At 39.2% G+C, this 26,143-nt stretch overlaps 1 protein-coding gene and 2 pseudogenes across 3 annotated transcripts in view; all 3 read left to right on the top strand.

Moving 5' to 3' along the window:
• Nucleotides 1-7,430, top strand: part of LOC309826924 (olfactory receptor 2A12-like) — a 33,370-nt pseudogene extending 25,940 nt beyond the window's left edge. Inside the window, exon 2 of the transcript in view lies at nt 6,549-7,430. The product of the transcript in view is annotated as an olfactory receptor 2A12-like (transcript). The remainder of the gene's footprint in view (nt 1-6,548) is intronic.
• A 10,857-nt stretch (nt 7,431-18,287) lies between these two features.
• On the top strand, nt 18,288-19,208 carry LOC309826957 (olfactory receptor 2A7-like; annotated as a pseudogene). Its single transcript has one exon. The product of its transcript is annotated as an olfactory receptor 2A7-like (transcript).
• Nucleotides 19,209-24,654: 5,446 nt separating this feature from the next.
• On the top strand, nt 24,655-25,583 carry LOC309826956 (olfactory receptor 2A1/2A42-like; the record flags this gene model as incomplete). The annotated part of the gene is given in 3 exon segments (XM_082661415.1): nt 24,655-24,817; nt 24,820-25,181; nt 25,185-25,583. Coding segments are annotated over 3 exon segments (924 nt in total).
• Between the last annotated feature and the right edge of the window lie 560 nt (nt 25,584-26,143).

Genomic DNA, 26,143 nt, shown 5'->3' with positions numbered 1-26,143 from the left:
TGATGTTTTAAACTTGGACATTGGTCTTTCCCTGCCCTCAGACTGAAACTTACAGTATCAGCTACCCTAGCTCCTCAGCCTTTGGATTCATACTGAAACTACAGCACTATTCTCCTGGATCTCCAGCTTAATGACTGCAGATCTGGGGACTTCTCAGCCTTGAACAGGGAGAAATGAGACAGTGGGACAGGGCAGAGAGGTCCAACTTTGGGTTTCAGCTGTGGCTTCCCTCCACCCCTGGCTACCAAGCTGCAGAGAAGGCAGTAGCTGGTGCCCCTGCAGGCTGCCCCAATCTCTCTCTCGAGTTTCCCATTCTGACCAGATATGTTCAAGACAAAATAGGAGCAGAGACATTTGAGACAGAAATTGCTGGAGAGAAGTTCTCGAGTAGGAAAGAGGGATGGAATTTATAGTATAATTTGTAGGCTGGCCTTCTCTGGGGAAAAACTAGTAACTCCACAGGAAGGGCAGAGAAGTTGAGATAAATGCACAAATTCAGCAACTCAGTCAGTGTGTTAGTTAGGATTGCACAGACTGTCATCTGATTGCTTTTTATGGTCTCAGTTACTCTCATTCAGTAGCTAAGACTGTGGGTGGAAGGATTTATGGGAAGTTTAAAGAGAAAATAATTAAAAAAAAAAACCCTGAGAGAAGAGACTAGGAAATACACTATGATTTCTGGGAGCATCAAGGGCCAATCAATGTAAATACTCATGAATTTAAGGGATCTGAGTCATCATGTTTGTTTGTTGTCCTGTGTTTCTATAGGTTCAGGAAAAGCCATCCATCATCTAAATCCAATGCTTACAACACTGTGCTTACAACAGAGAGGGGATAATGGCCTCTCCAGATATAGTATATACATTTAGGGGCAAATATTTTTGAAATTGGGGAAATACTTAAGGTGTAGCTTAAAGCAGGGAAGCATTCAGGCAATTGGATTCAACCTACATGAGTTTCCAAGTAATGATTAATATTTGCAATGGAAAATTTTGATAATTATTGCACATTCACACTTTTCAGCAGGCAGAGATTGTTCACTCCCTGAGAAAGATATAGTCCTTTGAGGGGCTACCTTAATAAGCTCCATGGGGGTCACATTTATTACATCATGAATCTTTCCCAAAGTAAGATATGGAGACAGGAACAATTTCAAGATCAAGTACATAACACATTCGTATCCTTGGGGATTTTACTGTGGGAGATAATCAGTAACGTATGACTTATCTGTTAAATTTTTATACCAAGATCCTCGAGCACAGACATCTTTGCCATTTTTCATGAGTTCTAACTTCTCTGCATGAGCAGGTGCACACATCTATGCGCGCGCGCACACACACACACACACACACACACACACACACTCACACACACACACCTGTACACTATCAAAGATAACAAAGCAGGAGAGCCAAGAGGGGAAGGGGAGGTTTTGCACTGCTTTGTAGGAAAGACCTAGAATGGTGGGAATATGATTTGTAATTCGTTCCCTGGACTCCACAGGAATGTCTCTGGGGAATGGGTTGGTTTTAGTTGATCAGACTATAAAGCCTATATATATATATATATATATATATATATATATATATATATATATATATAAGTTCCTTATCCTCCCTGTGTCCTCTCCTCTCCATCAGGGTAGAAGAGGTATCTGGGACTCATCACACACTGCACTAGCTTCAGGAAGCAGGTGCCTCAGCTCCAACCATTCCCCATCTTTGTGAGTTTTCCTGTACATTCAAGCTCATTTTGAGAAAAATACTAGAAGTAGTACCCACTCCCTCTTTGAAGAAATCATTATTTTTATACCAGTTAATGGTTTACAGAGGAGCAAGATAGAAGGCTGGCAGCAGTCATCAGGTTTAGAAAGAAGAAAAGACCCCTTTCTTGCACTGTTCCTGGGGTCTCAGAGTAACATCTGAATCCCATGCTGTCTAAACATAGTTTTCTTATTCCTCTTAATCAGAGCCCCTCCCCAGTCACACTTATGGGAAGCAACTGGTGAAAATTGATGTCCCTGAGTCATGATATAAAACTGAACAGGGTATAAGAGCCCTCTAATTCTGTTGCCTCCTTTTAAAAATGATGAAGCTGGGGGTGGGGTGTGTAATTTGTCCTTCACTAGCTTTAATTGCTTCCTCTGCTGAGGACCATCTTCTTACACTACATACTGGAAATATCCTCCTGCCAGAGAAGTGAGGAAAATTAGCATCCTTTTCTTTGCTGCCCATGAGGGAGGTGTTAATAAGTGGAAGGGAGAGACTTTGAGGTTAAATTTATATAAGCTTACAACAAGAAACAGAAAGAGAGTTTATTCTCTTCCGAGGTTATGAGTCATACCCAGGGAAATATGTGTAGGAATTCTGGAGGCTTCTGAGATTGGTGAGAGTTGGTAAGGATTGAGGAGAACAGGTGAAGTTTCCTGAGAGGTCATTTTAAGAGCTTTTGAAAATGGGCGTACGTTCAGGAGTTAGAGCAGAGGATTTGTTATCTGCGCATGTAATTCATTCTTGGCCCTGGTAGTTGATAGAGTGGACAATATATTTCTCTAATTTCATAAGGCACACCTATAACGTGGTGACAACATATTAATCAATTCACAAGATTAAATAAAATACCATGTATGGTGTATATACCTGAGGTTCTGAAACACAGTAAACACTAATCAACATGTGTCATTATGATAATCTCACCGCTTTGCATCCCAATCTCGTTCTTCAGTAGATGAAAATATGCATCTACCTGAGGGGACGTATTCCCCTTAGAAGTGGCAACACAGGCTCTAGTCACCTGTTTATTGGGTATTAGGGAGATACAGATCTTAATAAACCACCAGGGGGGTAAGAAGTTTGAATTTGCAAAGCTATTGTGTGGCCAAGTGTTATGTCTTCTACATTGTGATATTTGCCTCAGGTTATGGCCTTTGAGATGTTTGAAAATATATTTCCATTCTATGATAACATATCTGCTCCTGACTTTTCCCAGAATATTTCCTGCACAAACAATCAAACACAAGTGATCTTTGTTTTCCTCCAGGGAGAATGTTCATCAAAACTTTTTTCCCTCAGGAAAGATGTTTATAGGTGTCATGACTAATGGGGCCTCCTTGGAACATCTAAGTTCTCAAGAGAGTTATGAGAATTGTTTGTATTGAACCAATTATAAAATGCAACCTTTGGCAGAGGCAAACTATTACATTTAGAATGAATAAACAATAAGGTCCTACTGTGTAACACAGGGAACTATATCCAATCTCCTAGGATAAACCAAAATGGAAAATACTATTTTAAAAAAAGAAGGTATATATGTGTATAACTGAGTTACTTTGCTGTACAGCAGAGACTGACACAACACTGTAAATCAACTATGCTTCAATTTTTTAAAAAAAGAAAAAGAAAAAACCCCAAACTTTGCTCCCAAAAGTGGAGAGAATACAGCTTTATGATTCTCCATCATCATCAGAAAGTGAAGCAAATATTTTCAACTCTGGAATTTCTCACTATGGAGACTACTATAAAGAGGAATCGTCTACTTTCTGTGGGATGGTCTGTAGGTTAAGGTTGAATCTTAAGGTAAGAGCCAGAACTGACACCATCATATGTAGCGTTAGTAGTAGTAGTTTTAATTAATAGAACTCCCTCTTGAGCCTCCCTCCCACCCTCCCTCTCCCACCCTCCCTCTCCCACCCTCCCTCTCCCACCCCTCTAGGTCGTGGCAAAGCACAAAGCCAATCTCCCTGTGCTATGCGGCTGCTTCACGCTGGCTAAGAATAGTCTTACTTTTGATGTCAGTTACATAAGGAAAAATTCTTAGATTAGACCCTAAAATTGAGAGGAAAATCACTACATTGGATAGAGTTTTAAAATAGTTTTATGTATGAGCAATGGTAAATGTTTCATAACAAACTTTCTAAAGGGGGAGGAGGGAGCCTTACAATTTCAAGCAATCAGTGTGTCATCACTATGCAGAGTGGGAAAGGCAAAAGAACCATCAGTGCTAGTCAGCCAGCAAAAAACAGTTCCGTCAGATGTTGGAGCTACAGAGGTCATCAAATGTCCCAGTAATTCCCCATATTTACGAGCTCTCTTTAAAATTAGAATGACTACATGTGACTCTTTCTGGCCTAAAAAGTGAGCAAAAGTAACATCAGTCATTTCCAAGCTAAAGGTGTTAGGAGCACATATGCATCTTCATCTGTTTCCCGACTGTGATCCACTATGTTCCACAGGGCACAGCTGCAAGATCACAGCGGGCTGCCTTGCCCACATCTGAAGTTGTTTGAGTGTAAAATACATATTGCTATACAAGACATTGACGACTCAAGGAGTATCTGTTGTGTATCATGTAGGAGGATTAAAATGCATTGTATATGAAGGAGTTGCCGTTTGGAAAACTTCAAAAACCTAGAAAGTAAGATATGAAAGCGGGATGTGTCAACGATTTGGGATTTGAGGACAGTTAAGGCTCAAGGCAGAGGGTAGAATGAGACAAGGTCTCAAGGTTGGTGATTATGGGAGGATCAAGGTCTGCATATTGTTAGTCAGATTGTCCCCTGTGGGATCCTGCAGAAGCAGACACCACGATGGAGTTTGGCATGCAGGATATTTATTAGGGAGTAACATTGGAGAATGAAGGAGAGGCAGGAAACCTGCAATGTCAGTGCAACAGAGGCTCATTCAACCCCACAGCCAACTGTGAAACACATTTTTCCCACGTTGGCCCAGACGGTGGGGCCATTAAATCCCCACCGCCATCAGCCATGGGTTGTGGGCAGTACCAGAAGCACGTGCACAGTCTGTGATGGGATGAGGCCTCTCTGCAGTCTAGGTAGCCCTGAGGGAGCTGATTGCTGGAGGCCACCTACTGGCACCCGGGGCAAAGCAGTCCTCTCTTGAAGTCACGGCTCTCCTTCTCCACCACCCAGGTTGCATTCAAGTTCAAGGAGTCTCTATTTTTCTTTTTTTGTTGTTGTTGTTTTCTTATTTACCACTTATCAAGTAATTGTAAGAAAACCCCCAAAGTAGCAGGTTATTCCCCGTTTGAGCCAGAGGTTTAAAGAGAATGCCTCTTAGGAGTCAGCATGATAGAAACGCCCTTCAGGTAGGGCAACTACCAGGGAAGGATGAATTAAGCTTTACAAACTGCTGTCATTTCCCACTGAGGGTTTCTTGCCCAGGTGAAGCTTTAGATTATCTAACTGCTTGGCTTCCTTTTACTTCTTTCTTAACAAGCAACTAAAGCATCCTTTGCCTCACCAGTTCCATTCCTAGGAATATATGCTAAGCTTTTAAGTTAAAGGATAGATAGATAGGTAGATAGACATACATACATACACATTTTGTATATATATACACATATATCGCACACATACACACATGCGTGTACATTTTTTGCCCCATAACACATGGTGAATAAAATGGACATAGTCCAAAACTTAATTGTCAAAAAATGAGATTCACTAAGTTACATTGTATGTATGAATGAAAAAAAAGCTGCTTCACTGTTAAATGAATGTCATAGAAGACTTTTCACATGAGAAAGTGTTCATAAATGTTATTGCCAAAGGAAAAACAAAGGATAGGTATAATATTTGTTTCTTATCACTTTAAAATTTCTAATATATAGCCGGTAGATATATATGTATTACAAAGACTAGATATTCACATATCAAAATAATTAAAATGCTTACCTTTACATCATAGATTTCTTAGTCATTTATATGACATTTTATTTTTCTGTTTCTAGAAAGTAGAAAATTGAATATTGTATCATCAGATATGACATGGATCTTCTTATTTTCACTATGACTCAGTCTTTTGAAACTGTGACCTGTGACCTAAAATCGTGAGGAGTCAGCAAATTTTTCATACAGAAAGAAAAATAAGTAAAGGTACTAAGTGAATAACTAAAATAAAATTCTAGAATTGTAAGATTTTTTTTTTTTTTTTTTTTTTTTTTTTTTTTTTTTTGCGGTACGCGGGCCTCTCACTGTTGTGGCCTCTCCCGTTGCGGAGCACAGGCTCCGGACGCACAGGCTCAGCGGCCATGGCTCACGGGCCCAGCCGCGACGCGGCACGTGGGATCTTCCCGGACCGGGGCACAAACCCGTGTCCCCTGCATCGGCAGGCGGACTCTCAACCACTGCGCCACCGGGGAAGACCTAGAATTGTAAGATTTTTTAAGCTAAAAATAAATCATCAGTTCATGTAAATATTGTTAAAGTACTGAAATAATTAGTTTCTTTATAAGGAAACAGAAAAGCTGAAGTAGAGGATCAAGAATAAAATTACTGACTCTATTACCCCACAATATTATTTTTACACTATGGTAAATACTTTGTCCTTCCTTTATAAATGTGGTTCTGAAATATTTGCTACATTAAGACTGAAAATAATTGAAACAGAACAGAAATTAGTATGTGTTTCCTCTGAATTCTTTTGAATTAAATAACTTCAAGTTTTATTAATTCTTCAGACTAATCTTTCTGTCATCCTTCTGTCCTTGGCAGACTATCTTTAGATGTGACGTGGGTCACATCTTGGTAGGATTTCCACTCAGTGCAGAGATGGCAGTGATCCTCTTCTGAATGTTCTATTTTCTGCCTTCAGCCTGCTGGGGAATGGCATGATCTCTGGACTCATCTGTCTGCATCCCAGACTGCACAGCCTAGTGTAATTCTTCCTCTCTTACCTGTCGTCATTGACATGTCCTATGCTTCCAACAGTGTCCCTGAGATGTTGGTAAACTTAGCAGATCTGAATAGAACCCTCTCCTTTGTTCCATGCATAATGCAGACATTTTTGTATTTGACTTTTGCTCACATCGAGTGCCTGACGTTCGTGGTGATGTTCTATGATAGGTTTGCAGCGCTTTGTCGTCCCCTCCAGTACACTGTCATCATGAACTGGAGAGCGTGCACGGTCCTGGCCATCACTTCTTGGACATGTGGATTGATCCTGGCTCTGGTACATGCAGTTCTCCTTCTAAGGTTGTCCTTCTGTGAGTCCTAGGAAGTGGACCATGTCTTCTATGAAATCCTACCTGTCCTCACACTGGCCTGTGCTGACCCATGGATCAGTGAAGCTGTCATCTTTGCTGCCTGTGTATTTGTCTTAGGTCCCTTTGCTTGGTGCTGGTCTCCTATTCTAGCAGCCTCTGGACCATCCTGAGGATCCAGTCAGGAGGAGGGCTGAAGAAAAGCCTTCTTTCTTCACCTGCTCCTCCCACCATGGTGTGGTTGGGCTTTTCTTTGGCACTGACATGGCACTGATATGGTCCCCGTACTCTAGTCAAAGAGGAAATAAGAGAAAAAGCTGTTATTGTTTCACAGTGTCTTCAGTCCAATGCTGGACCCCCTCATCTACAGTCTCAGGAATGCTAAGGTGAAAGGTGCCCCATGGAGGGAACGGCAGAAGAGGTCCATGTGAGGGGTGGATAGAACTTTTGGCTAAGTAGAGCCTTCTTCCTTTGGAATGTGGTCGGAGGATGACTTCAAGGTCAGAAAAATTACCTAACAGCAAAATTTGATAAGAGAATCTGAATTGTCCAAGACACTACCTGAAAATAGGAAGAATTTTGATGTGCAGGTTTCATCTCTGGTGTTAAGCATTTTTGTCCAGAGATGAGACATCTGGATTATCAATATGCTTAAAGCCATAAAAATCTAAAGAGCACAGTTTTTTCAAGAAATGGATTAATAGCTTATTTCTTAAATTCTTGTTGTTTAATTATTGAAACAATGTCATTACACTAAGTAACCAATTCAATCATAAGCATTCACATCGCCTGGTAACAAGTGTTAGTTTTCAGGGAAATGAACACCCAGAAGGAAAATTCCTGGCTGCAGAATGTTGCTCAATACATACAATCATTGCAGAACTAAATGTCTCTACAATACCAGTTATGAGTCAAGTGAAGACAGGACTGGGATTCACTGTTGGATAGCGAATAATTTCCAAGTCGTCTGACAAGAGTTGAAAAATACTTAGTATTGACCAAAAAAAGATAACACTGTCTCATAACCCATTATAGAATTGTTTCCATCCCTCCTTTACTTCTGCTTTGATTTTTACCTCTCACCTACATTCTCTGTCTCCCATTTATGTTTTACAACATGCATAATTAAATGCAGATTTATTCTCTAATTACCTCACTTCCCTACTATTTTTATATCTCTTAACAAGGCTTCCTCTGAAGCTTCTGCCTTTTTATTTTCAAGACTAGCAGAGTATTTTCAGGCAATAATATTTCACTTTATTATGTCTCTCAACCATTAAAAAAATAAAAAGTTAAATAGTAAACAAATATATAGTGGAATATAGTAACATATTAGAGACTTGACTTCTTAATGGGCAAAGATAAACCACACTAATGATTATGCATGGAGTGAGACTTCCAGAAAATGTCATGCAAAATGACCATTACTTCTAAAACAAACTTTCCACTCCTGGATGAGATTTTCCCTCATGAAACCAAATTATTAAAACCCCTTTTTTTCAGTAATCTTGTAACTACTATATTTTAATTAAAATTTTAAGTGCAGGGAAAAGATTTTCTAGATTCACATTAAAAATAAATTAGTATGTGTCTTGACTATACCAAAGTAGCTGGTGTTAGATTTACCCTCCCACCATATACAGCTATACACTCTCAACAACATACAGAAAACAACTGTTGTCAATTGTTGAAGAAATAGAGGAGATGCATATGAGGTGAATACATTGGCCCAAACTCTCCCAGGAAGGCATTTTCCTGGACTTTGTACAGGAATATGGAACCCAAGGAGGGATCAGTGGTCTTGGTGACCAGAGGAAGCAATGATTAGAGTTCAAGGCTGCTAGATCAGTTAGGAATTGGGGGTCAACATCCAATATGAGGAGAGCAATAGAGAGAGAATCCTAGAAATATTCATGTTAAAGTGTCATTTGCTTCCTGAGTTAACTCCCTAGCTATGTGAAAATGGGCTAAGGAGAGACCTAGCTGAAAGCAGCAGCCGCAGCTGGAAGACTGAAAGAAGAAGAAAACCTCACAAATTCCTGGGGAGATGTTAGAGTTCAGATCCAGCCAGAATGGGAAGAGATTGGTCAAAAGCAGACAGAACAAAACAAAACTTAGAAACTCAGATGGGGCTCTAGAAATTCCATGTCTTGGGAGAATTCCCATGTCCTGGGACTAGGGGCTATGTTACTTACCATAACACAGCTTAAAACTGAACCTTACGAGGAGCAAGGTGATCTTCAAGTAGTCTAACTGCTCTCCAGAAAAAAAAAAAATCTCAAAACTCTTGAGAGTTTCTATAGCATATTATCCATAACTTCAGCATTTAAAAAAATCCCTAAACATGCAAAAAATGATTGGTAAGAGATAATAAGTTACTAGGAAAAAACAGATCGTTCAGATATTGGAGTTAATAGAAAAGGATATTAAAATATCTATAATTGATATAAAAGAAATAAAGGAGAGAATAGATGACAACATGTAGTATTTCGATTGAAAATAAGAATCTGATTTTAAAAGTCCAGTTACCATTCTAAATCTTTCCATAAAAGAAATCTGACAAATAACTCATTAGATGTATTTTACAGAAGACAGGCTACAACTGATGTCAAGATTAGTGAAGTTAAAAACAGTTCAATAGGGCTTCCCTGGTGGTGCAGTGGTTGAGAGTTCGCCTGCCGATGCAGGGGACGCAGGTTTGTGCTCCGGTCCGGGAAGATCCCACATGCCGCAGAGTGGCTGGGCCCGTGAGCCATGGCCGCTGAGCCTGCGCGTCTGGAGCCTGTGCTCCGCGACGGGAGAGGCCACAACAGTGAGAGGTCCGCGTATCGCCAAAAAAAAAAAAAAAAAAAAAAGTTCAATATATATTGCCAAAACTAAAGAGAGAAAAAAATAAAGAACTCAAGAGGGCAAAATGAAGTTGTAAGAAAGAGTCAAAAGGTCTAACATACATGTAATTGGAGTCCCATAAGGAAAAAAGAGGAAAAAATGGGACAGGTGAATTACTTGAAAAAAAATAATGACAGGAAGTTCTAAAATCTGATAGGCAATATCAACACACTGATTTAAGAAGCTTGGGAGAACTCAAACAGGATAAATATAAGTAAAACCTCACTGAGAAATATATTAGTCAAACTGCTGAAAATGAAAGGTAAAGAAAAAACATTACAACTGGCCAGGAAAAAAAAAATCCATTACTTTCAAGGGAACAACAATAAGATTATAGCTGACTTCTTAACAAACAGAATGGAAGACAAAATAAAATTGAATACCATCTTAAATTACTGAAATTAAAAACTGTCAACATAGAATTCTATACACAACAAAGCTGATCTTTAAAAATGAATTCTCTAAACAGAAAAAAAGGAAACTTGGAATATTAGGAAGAAAGAACATGGTAAGAAAAATTATGAGTAAATTCCATAGGCTTTCCTTATCCTCTTGAGTTTCTCAATTATGTTTGATGGTTCAAGCCAAAATTATATCTTTTTTTGGTACTTTTCTAAATTTATGGAGAGGAAATATTGAAGAAAATTATAAATTGGAGAGAGTAAAGAGATGCAAAAGGAGATAATATTTCTATACTTCATTCAAGCTGGTAAAAAGTGACATCAATTGACTGTTATATATATATACACACACATATATAATATAATATCTAGACCAAGCACTAAACTATAAAAAGCAACCAAAAAGCTATACAAAGAAATATACTAAAAACACTATAGATAAATCAAAATGGAATTCTAAAACAATATTCAAGTAACCCACAGGAAAAATAAAAAATAGAGAGTTGAGACTGAAAACAAAACAAAATAAGACTTAAGCCCTAAAGTATCAATAATTAGATTTGATATAAATGGTCTAGATGCATCAATTTAAAGACAGAGAATGACAGTGTATTAAAAAGCATGACCCTTACTTCTGTTTCTTGAATGCCGTCTATGAGAAACTCACTTCAAGTTTAGCAACATAGGTGGGTGGACTTAAAGAATGGAAAAAGATATATCATGTAAACATTAATGGAAGGAAAGCATGAGTAGCTATATTAATATGAGGTAAAGCAAAGAAAATTTTCAGAAACAAAGAGGAACTTTACGTAATAAAAAGTTCAATCCAGCAAGTAGACATAGCGATCCTAAGTGTGTACCACCAAACAAAAGAGTTTCAAAATATATGATACAAAAATGTAGACAAATCCACACATGGTTAGAGACTTCAGCACTGCCATTTCAGAACCTGATAGAACAACTAGAGAGAAAATCAGCAAGAATACGGAAGAACTCAACAGCTCCATCAACGAAAAGAATCTAATAGTCATTTATAGAACATTCCATAAAATTTATAGAACAACAGCAGAATGCACATTCTTTTCAAGGGCTGACAGAAGAGTTAGATCTATTCTAGCCTGTAAAAACACCTCACCAAATTTAAAAGAAATAATCATATGGAGGAAATTCTTCAACCACAATGGAATCAAACTAGAAATCAATATAAGAAAGACAGAAAAATCTCCAACACTTGGAAATTTTAAAATACACTTTTAAAAAACTTATAAGTCAAAGAAGAAGTCTCAAGAGAAATAAAGAAAATATATTGAACTGAATGAAAATAAAAACACAACATTTCAAAGTTCAGAGAGGGAAACATACCAATAAATGTGTACATTAGGAAAGAGGAAAAGTTTCAGATGAGTAATAGATGTCCTTACCTCAAGAACCTAGAAAAAGAAGAGCAAAACAAATTCAAAGCAAGCAGAGGGTGGGAATTAATGAAGATTAGAACAGAAAACACTGAAATTTAAAGCAAAAAAATCAGTAAAGCAAAGAGCTGTTTCTTTTAACGAATCAATAAAATTTAGAAATTTTATCAGTAAATCAGTGAAGCAAAGAGCTGTTTCTTTTAACGAATCAATAAAATTTAGAAAGCTCTAGCAGGATTTATAAGGGAAAGACACAACCTAAAAATATCAGAATGAAACAGGGCATCACTGCAGACATCAAAGGATAATAAAGGAAATTATAAACAACTCAACACATATAAATTTGACCACTTAGACAAAATGGAACACTTCCTCACAAAAAACAATCACAACTCACCCAATATGAATAGACAATTTTCATAGCACTATAACTATATAATATGAATTAAGAAAAGTTAATTAATAATTTTAAAATACCAAAAATCAAATTCAGGAAAGCGAAGACTTATGTTTACACAAACACACCCCGCCCCCCAAAAAGACCCTGTACGTGTATGTTTATAGCAGCTTCTTTGGTAATAGCTCAAAACTGAAACAATCAACAGGTGAATAGTTAAACTGGGATACATAGAATATGGCTCAGTAATACAAAGGAGCAGACCACTGACACATGTATCAACCTGGTTGAATCTCCAGAGAATTATGCTAAGCGGGGGGGCGGGGGGAAGCCAAGCACAAAAGATTATCTACTAATCGCACTGTATGATTACATTTATGTACTAATTTTGAAATATCAAAATTATATAGAACAGATTTGTGGTTAAGGACGGAGTGGGTGTGGGAGGGAAGTCGATGTGGCTAGAAAAAGGCAACATGAGAGATTCTTGTGCTGATGAAAATGTTATGCACCTTGACAATATAGCGATTATGATATTGTATCATAGTTTTGAGAGATGTTACCAGTGGGGAACCCACATTCTGGAAAAAGATGTCCTCAGTACCTATATTCAACAAAATGCTCATGTCCAGACTCTTTAAAGAATGCTTACAAATTAACAAGAGGGGAAAAAAAAAACCCTCAAAAATTGGGCAAAAGATTTGAACAGGCACTTCATACAAAAGGATATCTAAAAGGTCAACGAGCATATGATAATGTGTTCAATACAATTACTCATCAATAAAATATAAATAAAATCACAGAGAAATACCACAGTGGTTAAAATTACAAAATTAATATCAAGTGCTGGTAGGAATGTAAAATTATAAATCCACACTGGAAAACTGTTTGGCAATACCTACTAAAAATAAATCTGTGCCTATCCTATGGTTTGGTAATGCTATTCCTTGGTATATACACAGTGAAAACATGTATAAGAATATTCATAGAAACTTAAGTTACAATAGCCAAAAACTAGAAATAACCCAAATGTCCATGAACAGTAGAATAGGTGAATGAATTTTGGAATGTTTGTATTGAATATTATGCAGCATAAAAAAGAATGAACTTCTGATACCCAAACAACGTGGGTGAATCTCAAAAACATTATATTGGGTCAAAGAAGCCAGAGACAAAAGCATCCATAGTGTGTAATTTATTTATATGAGATTCAAAAACAGGCAAAACTAATCTATGTGATGGAAGTCAGAATAGTGGTTACCTCGGAGTAGGAAAGTGATTTCTAGCGATGAGGTGGTCACAGGAATTTTCTCTTGTGATGGAGATGCTCTGTACTTTCGTCTGGATGGTGCTTACACACGCGTACTGATATATGAAAATTCATTGAGCTATACAGTTAATATTTATAGCTCTAGCACTTGGAACTTTTGACTGGCAGACCACACGGATCTGAAGGTATCTCTGGTAGATAAAGATGTCTCTGGTAAGCCCCAATGGGTGAAGCATGGGACAGGCCACAGGGACTCCGCATCAAGGCTTTCCATCTTCAGCAGAAGACAATACACCTTTCTCAACACCATTCCTCACATATTGCTGAGACTTGGGAGAGACTAATCATACAGTATCAAGTTACTATAAATCCAGAGTTGCCTGTCTTGAACTGAGATGCTATCAGACTCACCAAATCATCGGAGAGAGTGATCACAGCAATCATGCATCATATTCTGAATGTGGTATAACGTAGGACAAGAGCAGGTGCAGAAGACAAAGTAAGTTGGATGGACAGTTGGCCCAGATCCCCATATCACCTGTATCACTGATGCTTCTCTCTAATGTATGTATGTATTTTTGTGTATGTGTGTGTGCACACGTGTGTATTATCTCCAAGAGATTTCCTACAGCCAGTTGACAATTTAGGAAGAAAGGCCTGATACAAGGATGATTTGGCTAGATATATTGGTGCAATATATGTAACACTCAGGTGGGGGGCCTTAAAGGTAATTATGAGGGTAAACTTGTCATTGCCCATAGCTAGCCATTCAACTATTCCTCTACCTTGTGGAGAGAAGTTTCCTGAGATAAGATATTCATGGACTCCTGAAAAATGGCAGATGTGTTGATTGACTGATAATGGATCTGGAAGGAGGACAGTTGGAATATTGGGTGAATGGAGGTATGGGAAAAAGATGTGGGATGGTACACAAAGTGTATGAATCTGTACATCCCATATTCATGCCCATCAGAGACATCATTGCAGAAGAGGCATTAAACAACCAGGTATAGCCAGTAAGTGTCAGGCAGCCTCTGCTTTCAGCCACTCCAGTGATTACACAGTGAGCACACAAATGCATTAGGCATGGTAACAGAGGTGGGGGCTTTGCACCAGCACAGTCTGCACCTCACCAAGGCTGCTTTACTGTGCTGAGTATCTGTTCTCAATATGGTACCTTCCTCTTAAGGAGACCAATAAGTCAGTTGGCGACATGTTGATTCCTTCTACCCTACAAAGGGCAATGATTCACTGTGAGTGCAGATGACACACATCACAGGTGTGACTTTCCCTTTCTTGTGTGCGGTATCTTGATTAGTACCTCTTGGAGGGCCATTAGATTATCTGATTTCTGATATGGTTTCCCACATAGTATCACCTCAGTCCAATAGGCCTATTTCACAGCAAAGGAAGTGACAAAGGGCAAATGACCAAGGGATTCACGGGTTCCAACACATATTGCATTGCTCAGAACTTGTAGACCTGATAGAAATTGTAACCTGACACACAGATTTAAGGCAGTGGACTGTTGATAACACCCTGAAGAATTGGAATACTGTATTCCTCCAGTATAGACTGGGATAGTAGTATTTGCCTACTCCGATAGGTAGAATACCTATAACCAGCCCCACCATAAGGGTAGAGAGGACAGGAGTTGGCCCTCTGCTTTTACAGAGCTCTATCTTTCCCATAAGGGCAGGTCCGGAAATTATCAAAAAGGGAAGTTTTTCAAAAGTAAGCTTCACTCAGCCCTTGGGCCTTATTCATTCACCCTCCAGGCAGATCACCGAGCTGCGGGGCATGTCCACCGTGAAACCCTAACAGGGGCGCCCACACGTTTCCGGATCTGTGCTCAAGGATGCAGCTTCTGAGTCGCTATCTAAAATGATTTCATGGTTATCGCCTTTGAATACAAGTTTATTCTCCTATAAGGTTCACGGCAGCTGGGAAACAGGACTATGTACGCTAAAAGAAATATGGCTTTGGGAGTTAAGGTCAGGTTTCTATTTCACTGTCAGACGATAACCAGGGATGAATCTCTGCATCTCCTGAGTGCCTCTTGAATGTTTGGGAGCTGGAACAACATAAAAATTCATGAAACTATAATAAATTCCTATATTTGGGTACCTGTAATATTCATGGGGTCACCAGAGTATAACTTAATATGTGTGTATCCTTTTAATTATGAAGGTATTTCCTGTTCTTATCTTAACCTCTAAAGATCTCGCTATTTCTCTGGCTTCCTCAGAGACAGAGACTGCCAATCCTCTTCAGTCTCAGAAGGGGAACAGTGGTTGGCTTCTTTACGTCTCTATAGGGAGCACGCTGGTGTAAGTGAGACCTACTGTCTCATGCCCTACACAAAGCCCTCATGACAATTGAGAAGGTGCCCTGTGGAGATAATAAATGAATAAAGCCTTCTCTTCTTTTAGGCAACATGAAAAGCCAATATCCTTCCTTGGCAGTTCTCAGAGGAGGAACAAGCCTTCCAGCACCATCAGGAAATTTAGCCACACCAGGTATGTTTGCTTTTTCTGCATGAAGATTTTGTGGGGTCCTTACACAAAAATCATCCCTAGATACACAAGTTTCTTAATTACTTTTGTGAGTTCTGGTCAAATATATTTTAGCATCATTTTCATTGCCTGTTAGCTTTCACTGTCACTCTTCAATATCATGCAAAAGTATATTTTTATTAATGCTCAAATTTTTCTCATTGATAGTAAAAATAGTAGGCTGAGTAAAAGACACTATTAAGCAATATATCAATATGTTAATATAATCAATATATGAATGGTTATTTTTTACTGGTACCTATTTTTAAGGTAACGAGATAAGTGTGTACGACTTTCTGGTAAATGTTTAATATTAATCAAAAAAGTCCAGTACCTTTTAATTTTAAAAACTAGGCTTAAAGTACCACTAGGCTTAAAGAACCACTGCAGAGACAGTGTCTAAAACCACGTATAGAGGGAAGTCAAATATCTAAATATATAAGGACAAATATTCAGTTATTGGATAAGTGTACAAATAGTTATTTATTTATGTACAGTATTATGAGACCAGAGTCTAAGCAGTTAGTATGTGTTCAGAGTTCCTATCATTGATAGCTCCACCCTCAGAACAATGGTAGGTATGTAATAGGAAATCAATAAATACCAAATTATTTTATTTTCAAACTTCTGGACCTGACACTTATCATTGGAATAGCAATAGGGGAGTAAGAAGGCAAATGGGATGATTTTTAAATGGGTTGATAATTTTATAGCCATTTAAATGGAGAATTACTTCTCACTCTTGCTCTGTTCAAGACAAGATGATTTTACATTAAAAAATGGGAATAGGGCTTCCCTGGTGGCGCAGTGGTTGAGAGTCCGCCTGCCGATGCAGGGGACACGGGTTTGTGCCCCGGTCCGGGAGGATCCCGCATGCCGTGCAGCGGCTGGGCATGTGAGCCATGGCTGCTGGGCCTGTGCGTCCAGAGCCTGTGCTCCGCAACGGGAGAGGGCACAACAGTGAGAGGCCTGTGTAATGCAAAAAAAAAAAAAAAAAAAAGGAATAAAATTTAAGCAAGAAGGGCAATATCACGTTTCTACGTACATTCTAATTGTGGAATCATAGAATAAGAAAGATGATTTAGTTCAATGTCTCAAGGAATTTAAAGACCCCTTTGCAGCATCTCTCACAGAAGTCCTCTAGCTATTGCCAATCACGTGCAGAGACAGTATCTAAAACTGGGTATTTCTAGAGTGTTTATCAGTATTGAGTCAAAATCTAACAAAGTTACTGAATCTGTTTTTGTGTTTAGATAAACAACACAGTACAAACCTATTCAGTCATTCATATAAATGTTCATCTAAGTATTTTGAAAAGCTAAATATGAAAAAATAGACTTTAGGCTGAAAATAAGTCATTATATTTGAACAAGAAGAGATTTTGTGCAATATTAGTTGTGGAGGTGACAACAGATGCAGGAGTAGAAAGTGTGTTTCGACAGGTAGGTGAGAGGCTAATGGTGTATCTGGGAAGTGGTACATCTACCTTTAGTATACCCTGCCCTTGATGAGCCCTTCCAAGTTGAGATTAGACGTACTGCAGCTTAAGGACTTTAGCATGTGTATCAGTTAAGGGTCATAGTTTTTGGAAAAAAAAAAAATAGAAGTAACTCTAATATGAGCAAAGAAAAGCAGAATTTATTTGAGGGATATGAGGTATCTCAGTGAAAGAAACAAAAACTATGTATTCTATTCACATGTGGCAACATAGTCATTGGGTTGGCCCAAAACTCTGTTCGGGTTTTTCGTACCATCTCAACATCTTACAGAAAAACCCAAACGAACTTTTTGGCCAAACCAATATTTTGAAAACTTAGCCTCTACTAAAAACTTAACAACAAGAAAGGAAATATATGTATATATGTGTTTATGTATGTATATATTTTAAGGTTACCAAATAAATTCTTTTTTAAAAAATTTTATTTGTTTATTTATTTTTAGCTGCGTTGGGTCTTCGTTACTACCTGCAGGCTTTCTCTAGTTGCGGTGAGGCGAGCAGGGGCTAGTCTTCATTGTGGTGCAGAGGCTTCTTATTGTGGTGGCTTCTCTTGTTGCGGAGCACGGGCTCTAGGCACGCAGGCTCAGTAGTTGTGGCTTGCGGGCTTAGCTGCTCCACGGCATGCGGGATCTTCATGCACGAGGTCTCGAACGTGTCCCCTGCATTGGCAGGCAGATTCTTAACCACTGCACCACCAGGGAAGCCCCAAATAAATTCTTTAAACGTTCATTTAAAAACATAAAAATTCACTGAAAGTGTTTCTGAACACTTTTTTATACCACAGAAAGGTATAGTTGACATAAATCTATTTTCAAAGACTTCTCTTTAACCATGGACATTAACTGAATTTCCTGTGTCATAGGGATATGGGAGACAATATGACATGTATCACAGAGTTCACCCTACTGGGATTTCCCCTTGATGCAACGATTCAGATGCTTCTCTTTGGGCTCTTCTCTCTGTTCTATGTCTTCACCCTGCTGGGGAACGGGGTCATCCTGGGGCTCATCTCACTGGACTCCAGACTGCACTGTACTTCTTCCTCTCACACCTGGCCATCACTGACATAGCCTATGCCTGCAACACCATGCCCTAGATGCTGGTAAACCTCCTGAGTCCTGACAAGCCTGTCTCCTTTGCTGGCTGCATGGCACAAAGCTTTCTCTTTTTGACATTTGCTGTCACAGAATGTCTTCTCCTGGTGGTGATGTCCTATGATCACCGTGTAGCCATCTGCCAGCCCCTCTGATACTCTGCCGTCATGACCTGGAGAGTCTGCATCATGCTGGTGGTGACTTCCTGGACCATTGGAGTCCTTCTGTCTTTGATTCATCTAGTGTTACTTTTACCCTTACCCTTCTGTATATCCCAGAAAAGCAATCACTTTTTCTGTGAAATCATGGCTGTTCTCAAATTTGCTTGTACAGATACACACATCCATGAAACTGGTACTGGCTGGAATGATTTCTGTGCTAGTGGGACACTTCTCAATTGTAAGCTCATATATGTGTGTCCTCTGTGCCATCTTCAGGATCCAGCCTGGGGAACGTCAAAGAAAAGCCTTGTCCACCTGCTCACCTTACCTCTGTGTGGTTGGACTCTTCCATGGCATAGCCATTATCATGTATGTTGGACCCAGATATGGGAACCCCAAGGAACAGAAGAAATATCTTTTTCTGTTTCACAGACTTTTCAATCCCATGCTCAACCCCCTTATCTATACTCTTAGGAATTCAGAAGTAAAGAATGCCTTGAAGAGAGTGCTGGGAATAGAGAGGGCTTTATGAAAAGATGGTGGTATCGGGGTTGACAGTGACCTAGGAGGATATTATCTTAAGAGGTCCCAACTCAGCATAAGATTATCTAAGACTCTTATTAAAAATAGAACTGTTGGGGCTTCACTGGTGGTGCAGTGGTTGAGAGTCTGCCTGCAAATGCAGGGGACGTGGGTTCGGGCCCTGGTCTGGGAGGATCCCACATGCCGCGGAGCAACTAGGCCCGTGAGCCACAACTACTGAGCCTGCGCGTCTGGAGCCTGTGCTCCGCAACGAGAGAGGCCGCGACAGTGAGAGGCCCGCGCACCGTGATGAAGAGTGGCCCCCGGCTCGCTGCAACTAGAGAAAGCCCTCGCACAGAAACGAAGACCCAACACAGCCATAAATAAATAAATAATTTTTTACAAAATATTGAGTTCCCTGTGCTGTACAGTAGGTCCTTGTTCATTATCTATTTTATATATAGTAGTGTGTATACGTTAATCCCAAACTCCTAACTCTCACTTTTATAGTGCTATTCTTAAGCATAGGTAAGGAAATTCAGTCCTCTATAAATGTGAACTGATGGTTATTCTGCTACGGGGACAGTTTGAGGAAAAGTTAATGCTAACTTTTTGAACATATTCCTCACAAATAGTGTACGTATGTGTAGAATTTGGTTAACTTTGTTCTATACAGTGGTTAAGTAGCTGCATGAAAGCAATGACCTTGTGAACATTGACGCTAGATAAAAAAATAAGAAAAGCCTGTGTGATAGATTTAGGTTAAATATATGGAATCGTTTTCGCAAACCAAGGAAGATTATACTGGGATGTATTATGGAGTGATCTTTCATTTCAGGGGAGAATGACATTAGTTCAGTCCTTGTGTTTATGTCTTGTCAACAAAACCACAATATATAATCTATGAAGCCCATACACATCTTATCCATTATCCATAACTTGGAGAACAGTGTCAGACACACAGAAAATACTTTAAATGTTAGACTTTCCCAAACCTGGAATGTACATGAATGTGTGTATGTGTGTGTGTGTATGTGTGTGTGTATGTGTGTGTGTGTGTGTGTGTGTGTGTGTGTGTGTGGTTGAGGGAAGTAGAGAAAAGGCAAGGAGTTGCTACTTAAAGGATAATCTCTGTAGTTTTTAATAGAATTGTCACAGTTTTGTGCTCTTTTTAATCCCTAATATCTCTTCAACTAATCATGCACTTTCCCAATAAAACCATTGAAAGGTTGGAAGCCAAAACCTGCTTTCCTGATCCTTCAACTGTATATTATCCACAAAATCGCATTGTTGACTTACATTGTAATACTTACAATTCCTGTGTGGCAGGAATGTGCTCAGTGTTTTGTCTCAGTTAAATCATTTAACTATTTAACACATATTATCTCAGTCTTCACAACAACCTCATGAAATAGGTACTATCACTTTTCTCCTTTCAAAAACGTTAATACTAGGGCTAAGGTGTGAAGACTATACCCAGTCATCCAAGTAGTAAATGTGTGTCTGGTCCTTAAGCTTCTGCTCTTTAATTACTACTCTGTAGTGCCATATACTATCATACACGAACAATCCAGCAGGAGGAAAATCAATAAGGATATAGCTAAACACCACCGTCCATCAACTGGATATAACGGACACCTATAGACCACTTCATCCAACAGCAACATACACATTCTTCTCAAGCTCACATGTGACATTCACCAAGATACAGCACATTTGGGGCCATAAAACACACCTGAACAAATGTAAAAGAATAGAAATCATACGATGTCTGTTCTTAGATCATAATGGAATTAAAGTAGAAATCAATAACAGAGAGAGAGCTGGAAAATCCCCCAAATATTTGGAGATTAAACAACATCCTTCTAACTAACACATGGGTCAAGGAAAACAACTCAAGAGAAATGTTAAAATATTTTGATCTAGGAAAGAATCAGAGAAGGGTTCTATTGAGTACATTAATTGTAACAAATATTTCCTATAACTGGAAAGTAAAACATGCAGTACTTAAGTTGAATTGAGGATTTAAAAATAGCTTTCATTTTTAGGAATGCTATGTGACTCATGCCCACAACATTAGAAAAGAGTTTGTCAGTTCATCAGGTCTTAAATTTTACTTTTTGAAACGTAGGCCGCATCTAGTGCTGACATGTTTGTTCGTGTATAAAGAAATGATTTCAATCTTAGATATTTACTTTGAAACCACAGAGATCATGGATAACATATTAGTCATAAAACAATTTGCCAATTTTTAAAATGCTAACTTGTACATACATATAAGATGTATCATTTATAGCATCAAACAATGCTTGAATGTTGCATTCAGGACCACAATATATTTAATTTCTTTCTTAGTCTCTCCTTTCACTTCTGCTAGTCCTTTAGCAAATTCAATCCATTTGAGTTCAGGTAAGATGCTTTTACTAACATGTAGAATGAAATAAAATACGAGGGAAAAAAGAAAGAAAATAGAAGTGTCTTTCAAGTGTTCAGGACTTAAACATTTTGAGATTCTACAGTTGTTATTATCAAACTTCAGTCAGTGTTCTTTTTGGCTTTGGGATGAATGTCCTTAATTGGGTATGATTATGGTCAAGATTTAAGCAAGTCAGAAATTACACACCCAGTCCAAGAATGGTCCAAACTTTCAACATTTAGGCATTCACTCATTTATGTGTATTCATTCATTCATTTGTTCACTCAGTAAACATTTGCTAAGTGCCAAAATTACAAAACTAGATACATCTGTTCCTTGTTCACAAGGAGTGGGTTACAATCCAGTTGTCAATATGTCAACTGTTTTTGTAAAGACTCTTAATGTACTTGTTAGGACCTTCTTTCTCTTTTTTCTCCCTTTAGGTTTCCAAGAGATTCATACTTTGTAAGTAGTGTTTCTTTTTCCTTTATCTAATCGTTTTGGAAGTTACAGAAGGAAATAAAGGAGGACTGAATAAAGAGATTAAGCATTTTATAAGATGCAGGTTCAAACTCATTTTCACAACTAAATATTTTAATATGTTTTCCAAATAAATTTAAAAGGTTGTCCTAGCACAGTAGTATTTTATATACTCCTGAAAAAAAATAAGCCTTAGTCGCATGTTAGGAGTTCATAGTATGGTAGATTCTATTGTGTCTTGGTAATATAATAATTTATTGATAATACTTATTTAAAAAACAGTCGTTTGTTGCTTCTAGAGAGGGCTAGTGGGGATGTCCTTCAGGATTTCAATTAGCTTCTCAGAAAAGCTTTCCTTGGGTTGTATTTCTATGTGATTATCTCTGTCTAGGGCCTGGCCCTCACTTTGTAGATCCAGCTTCGGAAATTTTATTCATTTCTCATCTGTATCGTACTACTCAAACTCAAAAAACGAACCGTGAATAACCCTGAATGGAATTATTTATTATAAAAAAATTGGCAAGAACTTTGCTTACCAGCACATTCCCTCTTTGTCAAAATATCTGCATAAGAAGGTAAATTAATACCTCCCAGTTGATTGGTGAGCATGGAATCGGGGCGGGGGGGGTTAACTGGAGATTTTATCAGTGAGGGTATTGATCCCTGATCACTCAAGCCATCTGAGCTGTAGACATAGACCTGCCAGGAGGACAGCACTCTCATACCATCAGGCCGACTCCCCTGGACAGTGCTGAAGACGTGCTGATAACCACTGGCCCCATGGGTAACCCTCTTCTTTATTCCTCAGTCTTACTGTAGACAAGTATCTCACACAACTGTCACATTTGGATTCCTGAGTCACGATCAGATCCTCTTCCGCCTCTTCCGTGAGATAGCATCAGAGCTCCTTGAGTGGAGTTTTTGGATGCACTCAGAACTCTCCAGTTATATGTCTACACAGGTTTTCTTGTTTTCCTCCTCCAGTTCTTCCCATCCATTATGAGTAGATTTTACAAGTTTTGCTTCTCAAAAATCAGTATTGTTTCTCTTATTTCCAAGGTCCTCAGGGAGCATCTCATTAATGTCTCCATTGGTATAACAACAACTGGACGAGGATCTTATCAACAAAAGCACCTTTCCATACATTAACCCTGGAGAAGTCTTTTCTTTAGCGGCAAGCAGGCGCAAATTCAGTAGCTCAGCCCCAGGTTATTTTTGCCCAGCAAAGGTGCAACTAAATGTTTGCACCAGCAAAGATGCTAGATTTCTACATGGTATTTTGAGGCAGCTGTTATCCAGGACTTAAGGACGAGCCAACTATTGTTTGGTACATCACCAATTCACAGAAGCATCAAATACTGGGCCACCAATTTAATGCTATGTAAATCTGTAAAATGACAAATCCACTAAATTTTCTCTTTCCCAAAAAGAAATTAGCTATCTGTAAAGCAGATATCAATTCTTGTGTTGCTGAAGTAGGGCAGAGTTGATTTTTTAATGAATTGTCATTTCTTGTCTTTCTGAATTTCACAAATGAAACATGATGCAAATGTTAAGCCGTCACACAGATGGTGAGACCTGCAACACACTGTTGTTCCAGGTATGGCCTTTCCCAGTTAGATTATGACCTAGACTTTCTCTTTTGGTAGGAGTAGAGTAGTAGGGTTACAAGTAGCACATGGGGAACTATGTCTTGAAGTGCAAGCACATGGGGAACTATGTCTTGAAGTGCAAGCACATGGGGAACTATGTCTTGAAGTGTGCAACCACACTCGCCACAGCCTTCAAAATGATGTGTGAATGCCTGACTTCAGACTCACACCCCTGTGCACAAGTCTAGATTCACAATACATGAACACTGGGCAGCCCCCCAAATCCAGTTCCTACAAATTGTAAGGATTGTTTTTCAAAAAAGTTATTTGGTAAATCAGTAAGTGTGAACCCATCAGTACATTAATTTCCAAATGCCCAGTGGTTGGTTTGATTTCATCACTCATGAGAGCTCACATGGAGCATATCCACTGATTCCTTCTTATCAACTTAAACAATCACATTGTCATAAAAGTTTCATTTTATCTTTTTCTTCCTCCTGTTATCAGGTAAGCTGCTTTAGAGAGCAAAGGTTGATTTCAGCTGCTGAAAGTGACGCAGTTGATATTTCTCTTGAGAAACTGGAATTACATCTCTTTTCTAGGACTACTCTAATTCCCATATTTGGAGTTCTTCCATTACTGATTACTTCTGCATCCCAGAAATCCTCTTTGTGATGTTGACACGTGCAGCTCCAAGATCATCCCTATTTCATGGTCATTTTATTTCCTCTTTTGATTTGACAGTCTTTCTCCCCATCACAAGTGTCAGTGGCTCTAGGTAACCTATCATTGGTGACACAATCCCCTTCCTCTAAAACTGGATGATAGATTAAGTGATTAACTTAATGAAAAACTAGTCAACACCCTAAAATTTTGTCCTTTAAAAATGACTATTTTTATGAAATAATGTCTAGATATTTTTGATAACTCTGTCCTGAGCAATCCCATTTTATCCTTTTCATAGTGAAATGGGGGGAAATCAGACAGTGGTTACAGAATTCATTCTCCTGGGATTTTGTCTTGGCCCAAGGATTCAGATACTTCTCTTTGGGCTCTTCTCCCTGTCTTACACCTTCACCCTGCTGGAAAACAGGGTCATCCTGGGGCTCATCTCACTGGACTCCAGACTGCACTGTACTTCTTCCTCTCACACCTGGCCATCGTTGACATAGCGTACGCCTGCAACATGGTGCCCCAGGTGCTGGGAGACCTCCTGAGTCCAGCCAAGCCCATCTCCTTTGCTGGCTGCATGACACAGACCTTTCTCTTTTTGACTTTTGCTTACGCCGAGTGTCTTCTCCTGGCGGTATTGTCCTATGAGCAGTATGTGTCCATCTGCCACCCCCCCCCCCAATATTCTGTCATTGTAAGCTGGAGCATCTGCATCACCCTGGTGATGATTTCCTGGGCATGTGGCTCCCTCCTGGCCCTGGTCCACGTGGGCCTCGTCCTGAGACTGCTCTTCTGTGGGCTTCATGAAATCAACCACTTCTTCTGAGAAATCCTGTCTGTCCTCAAACTGGCATGTGCTGATACCTGGCTCAACCGAGTTGTCATCTTTGTTGCTTCTGTGTTTGTCTTAGTTGGGCCCCTCTGCTTGGTGCTGGTCTCCTCCACACGCATCCTGGTTGCCATCCTGAGGATGCAGTCGGGTGAGGGCCGCAGAAAGGCCTTCTCCACCTGCTGCTCCCACCTCTGCGTGATCGGGCTCTTCTTTGGCAGTGCCATCGTCATGCACACGGCCCCCAAATCCAGCCACCCGGCAGACGATCCTTTTCCTGTTTTACAGTTTTTTCAACCTATGCTGAACCCACTGATCTATAGCCTGAGGAACACAGAGGTCAAGGGTGCCCTGCAGAGAGCACTGTTCAAGGAAAGTCATTTCCAGTTGGAGTGACATTTGTTTGTTTTTTTTTTACATCTTTATTGGAGTATAATTGCTTTACAATGCTGTGTTAGTTTCTGCTTTATAACAAAGTGAATCAGTTATACATATGTTCCCATATCTCTTCCCTCTGCATCTCCCTCCCTCCCACCCTCCCTATCCCACCCCTCTAGGTGGTCACGAAGCACCGAGCTGATCTCCCTGTGCTATGCGGCTGCTTCCCACTAGCTATCTACCTTACGTTTGGTAGTGTATATATGTCCATGCCTCTCTCTCGCTTTGTCACAGCTTACCCTTCCCCCTCCCCATATCCTCAAGTCCATTCTCTAGTAGGTATGTGTCTTTATTCCTGTCTTACCCCTAGGTTCTTCATGACATCTTTTTTCTTAAATTCCATATATATGTGTTAGCATACGGTATTTGTCTTTCTCTTTCTGACTTACTTCACTCTGTATGACAGACTCTAGGTCTATCCACCTCATTACAAATAGCTCAATTTCATTTCTTTTTATGGCTGAGTAATATTCCATTGTATATATGTGCCACATCTGCTTTATCCATTCATCCGATGA

Source organism: Grampus griseus (assembly GCF_964374135.1).
Source record: "Grampus griseus genome assembly, chromosome: 9".
Classification (NCBI taxonomy): domain Eukaryota; kingdom Metazoa; phylum Chordata; class Mammalia; order Artiodactyla; family Delphinidae; genus Grampus; species Grampus griseus.
The sequence above is the reverse complement of the archived record's forward strand: the minus strand, read 5'-3'. Positions and strand labels throughout refer to the sequence as shown.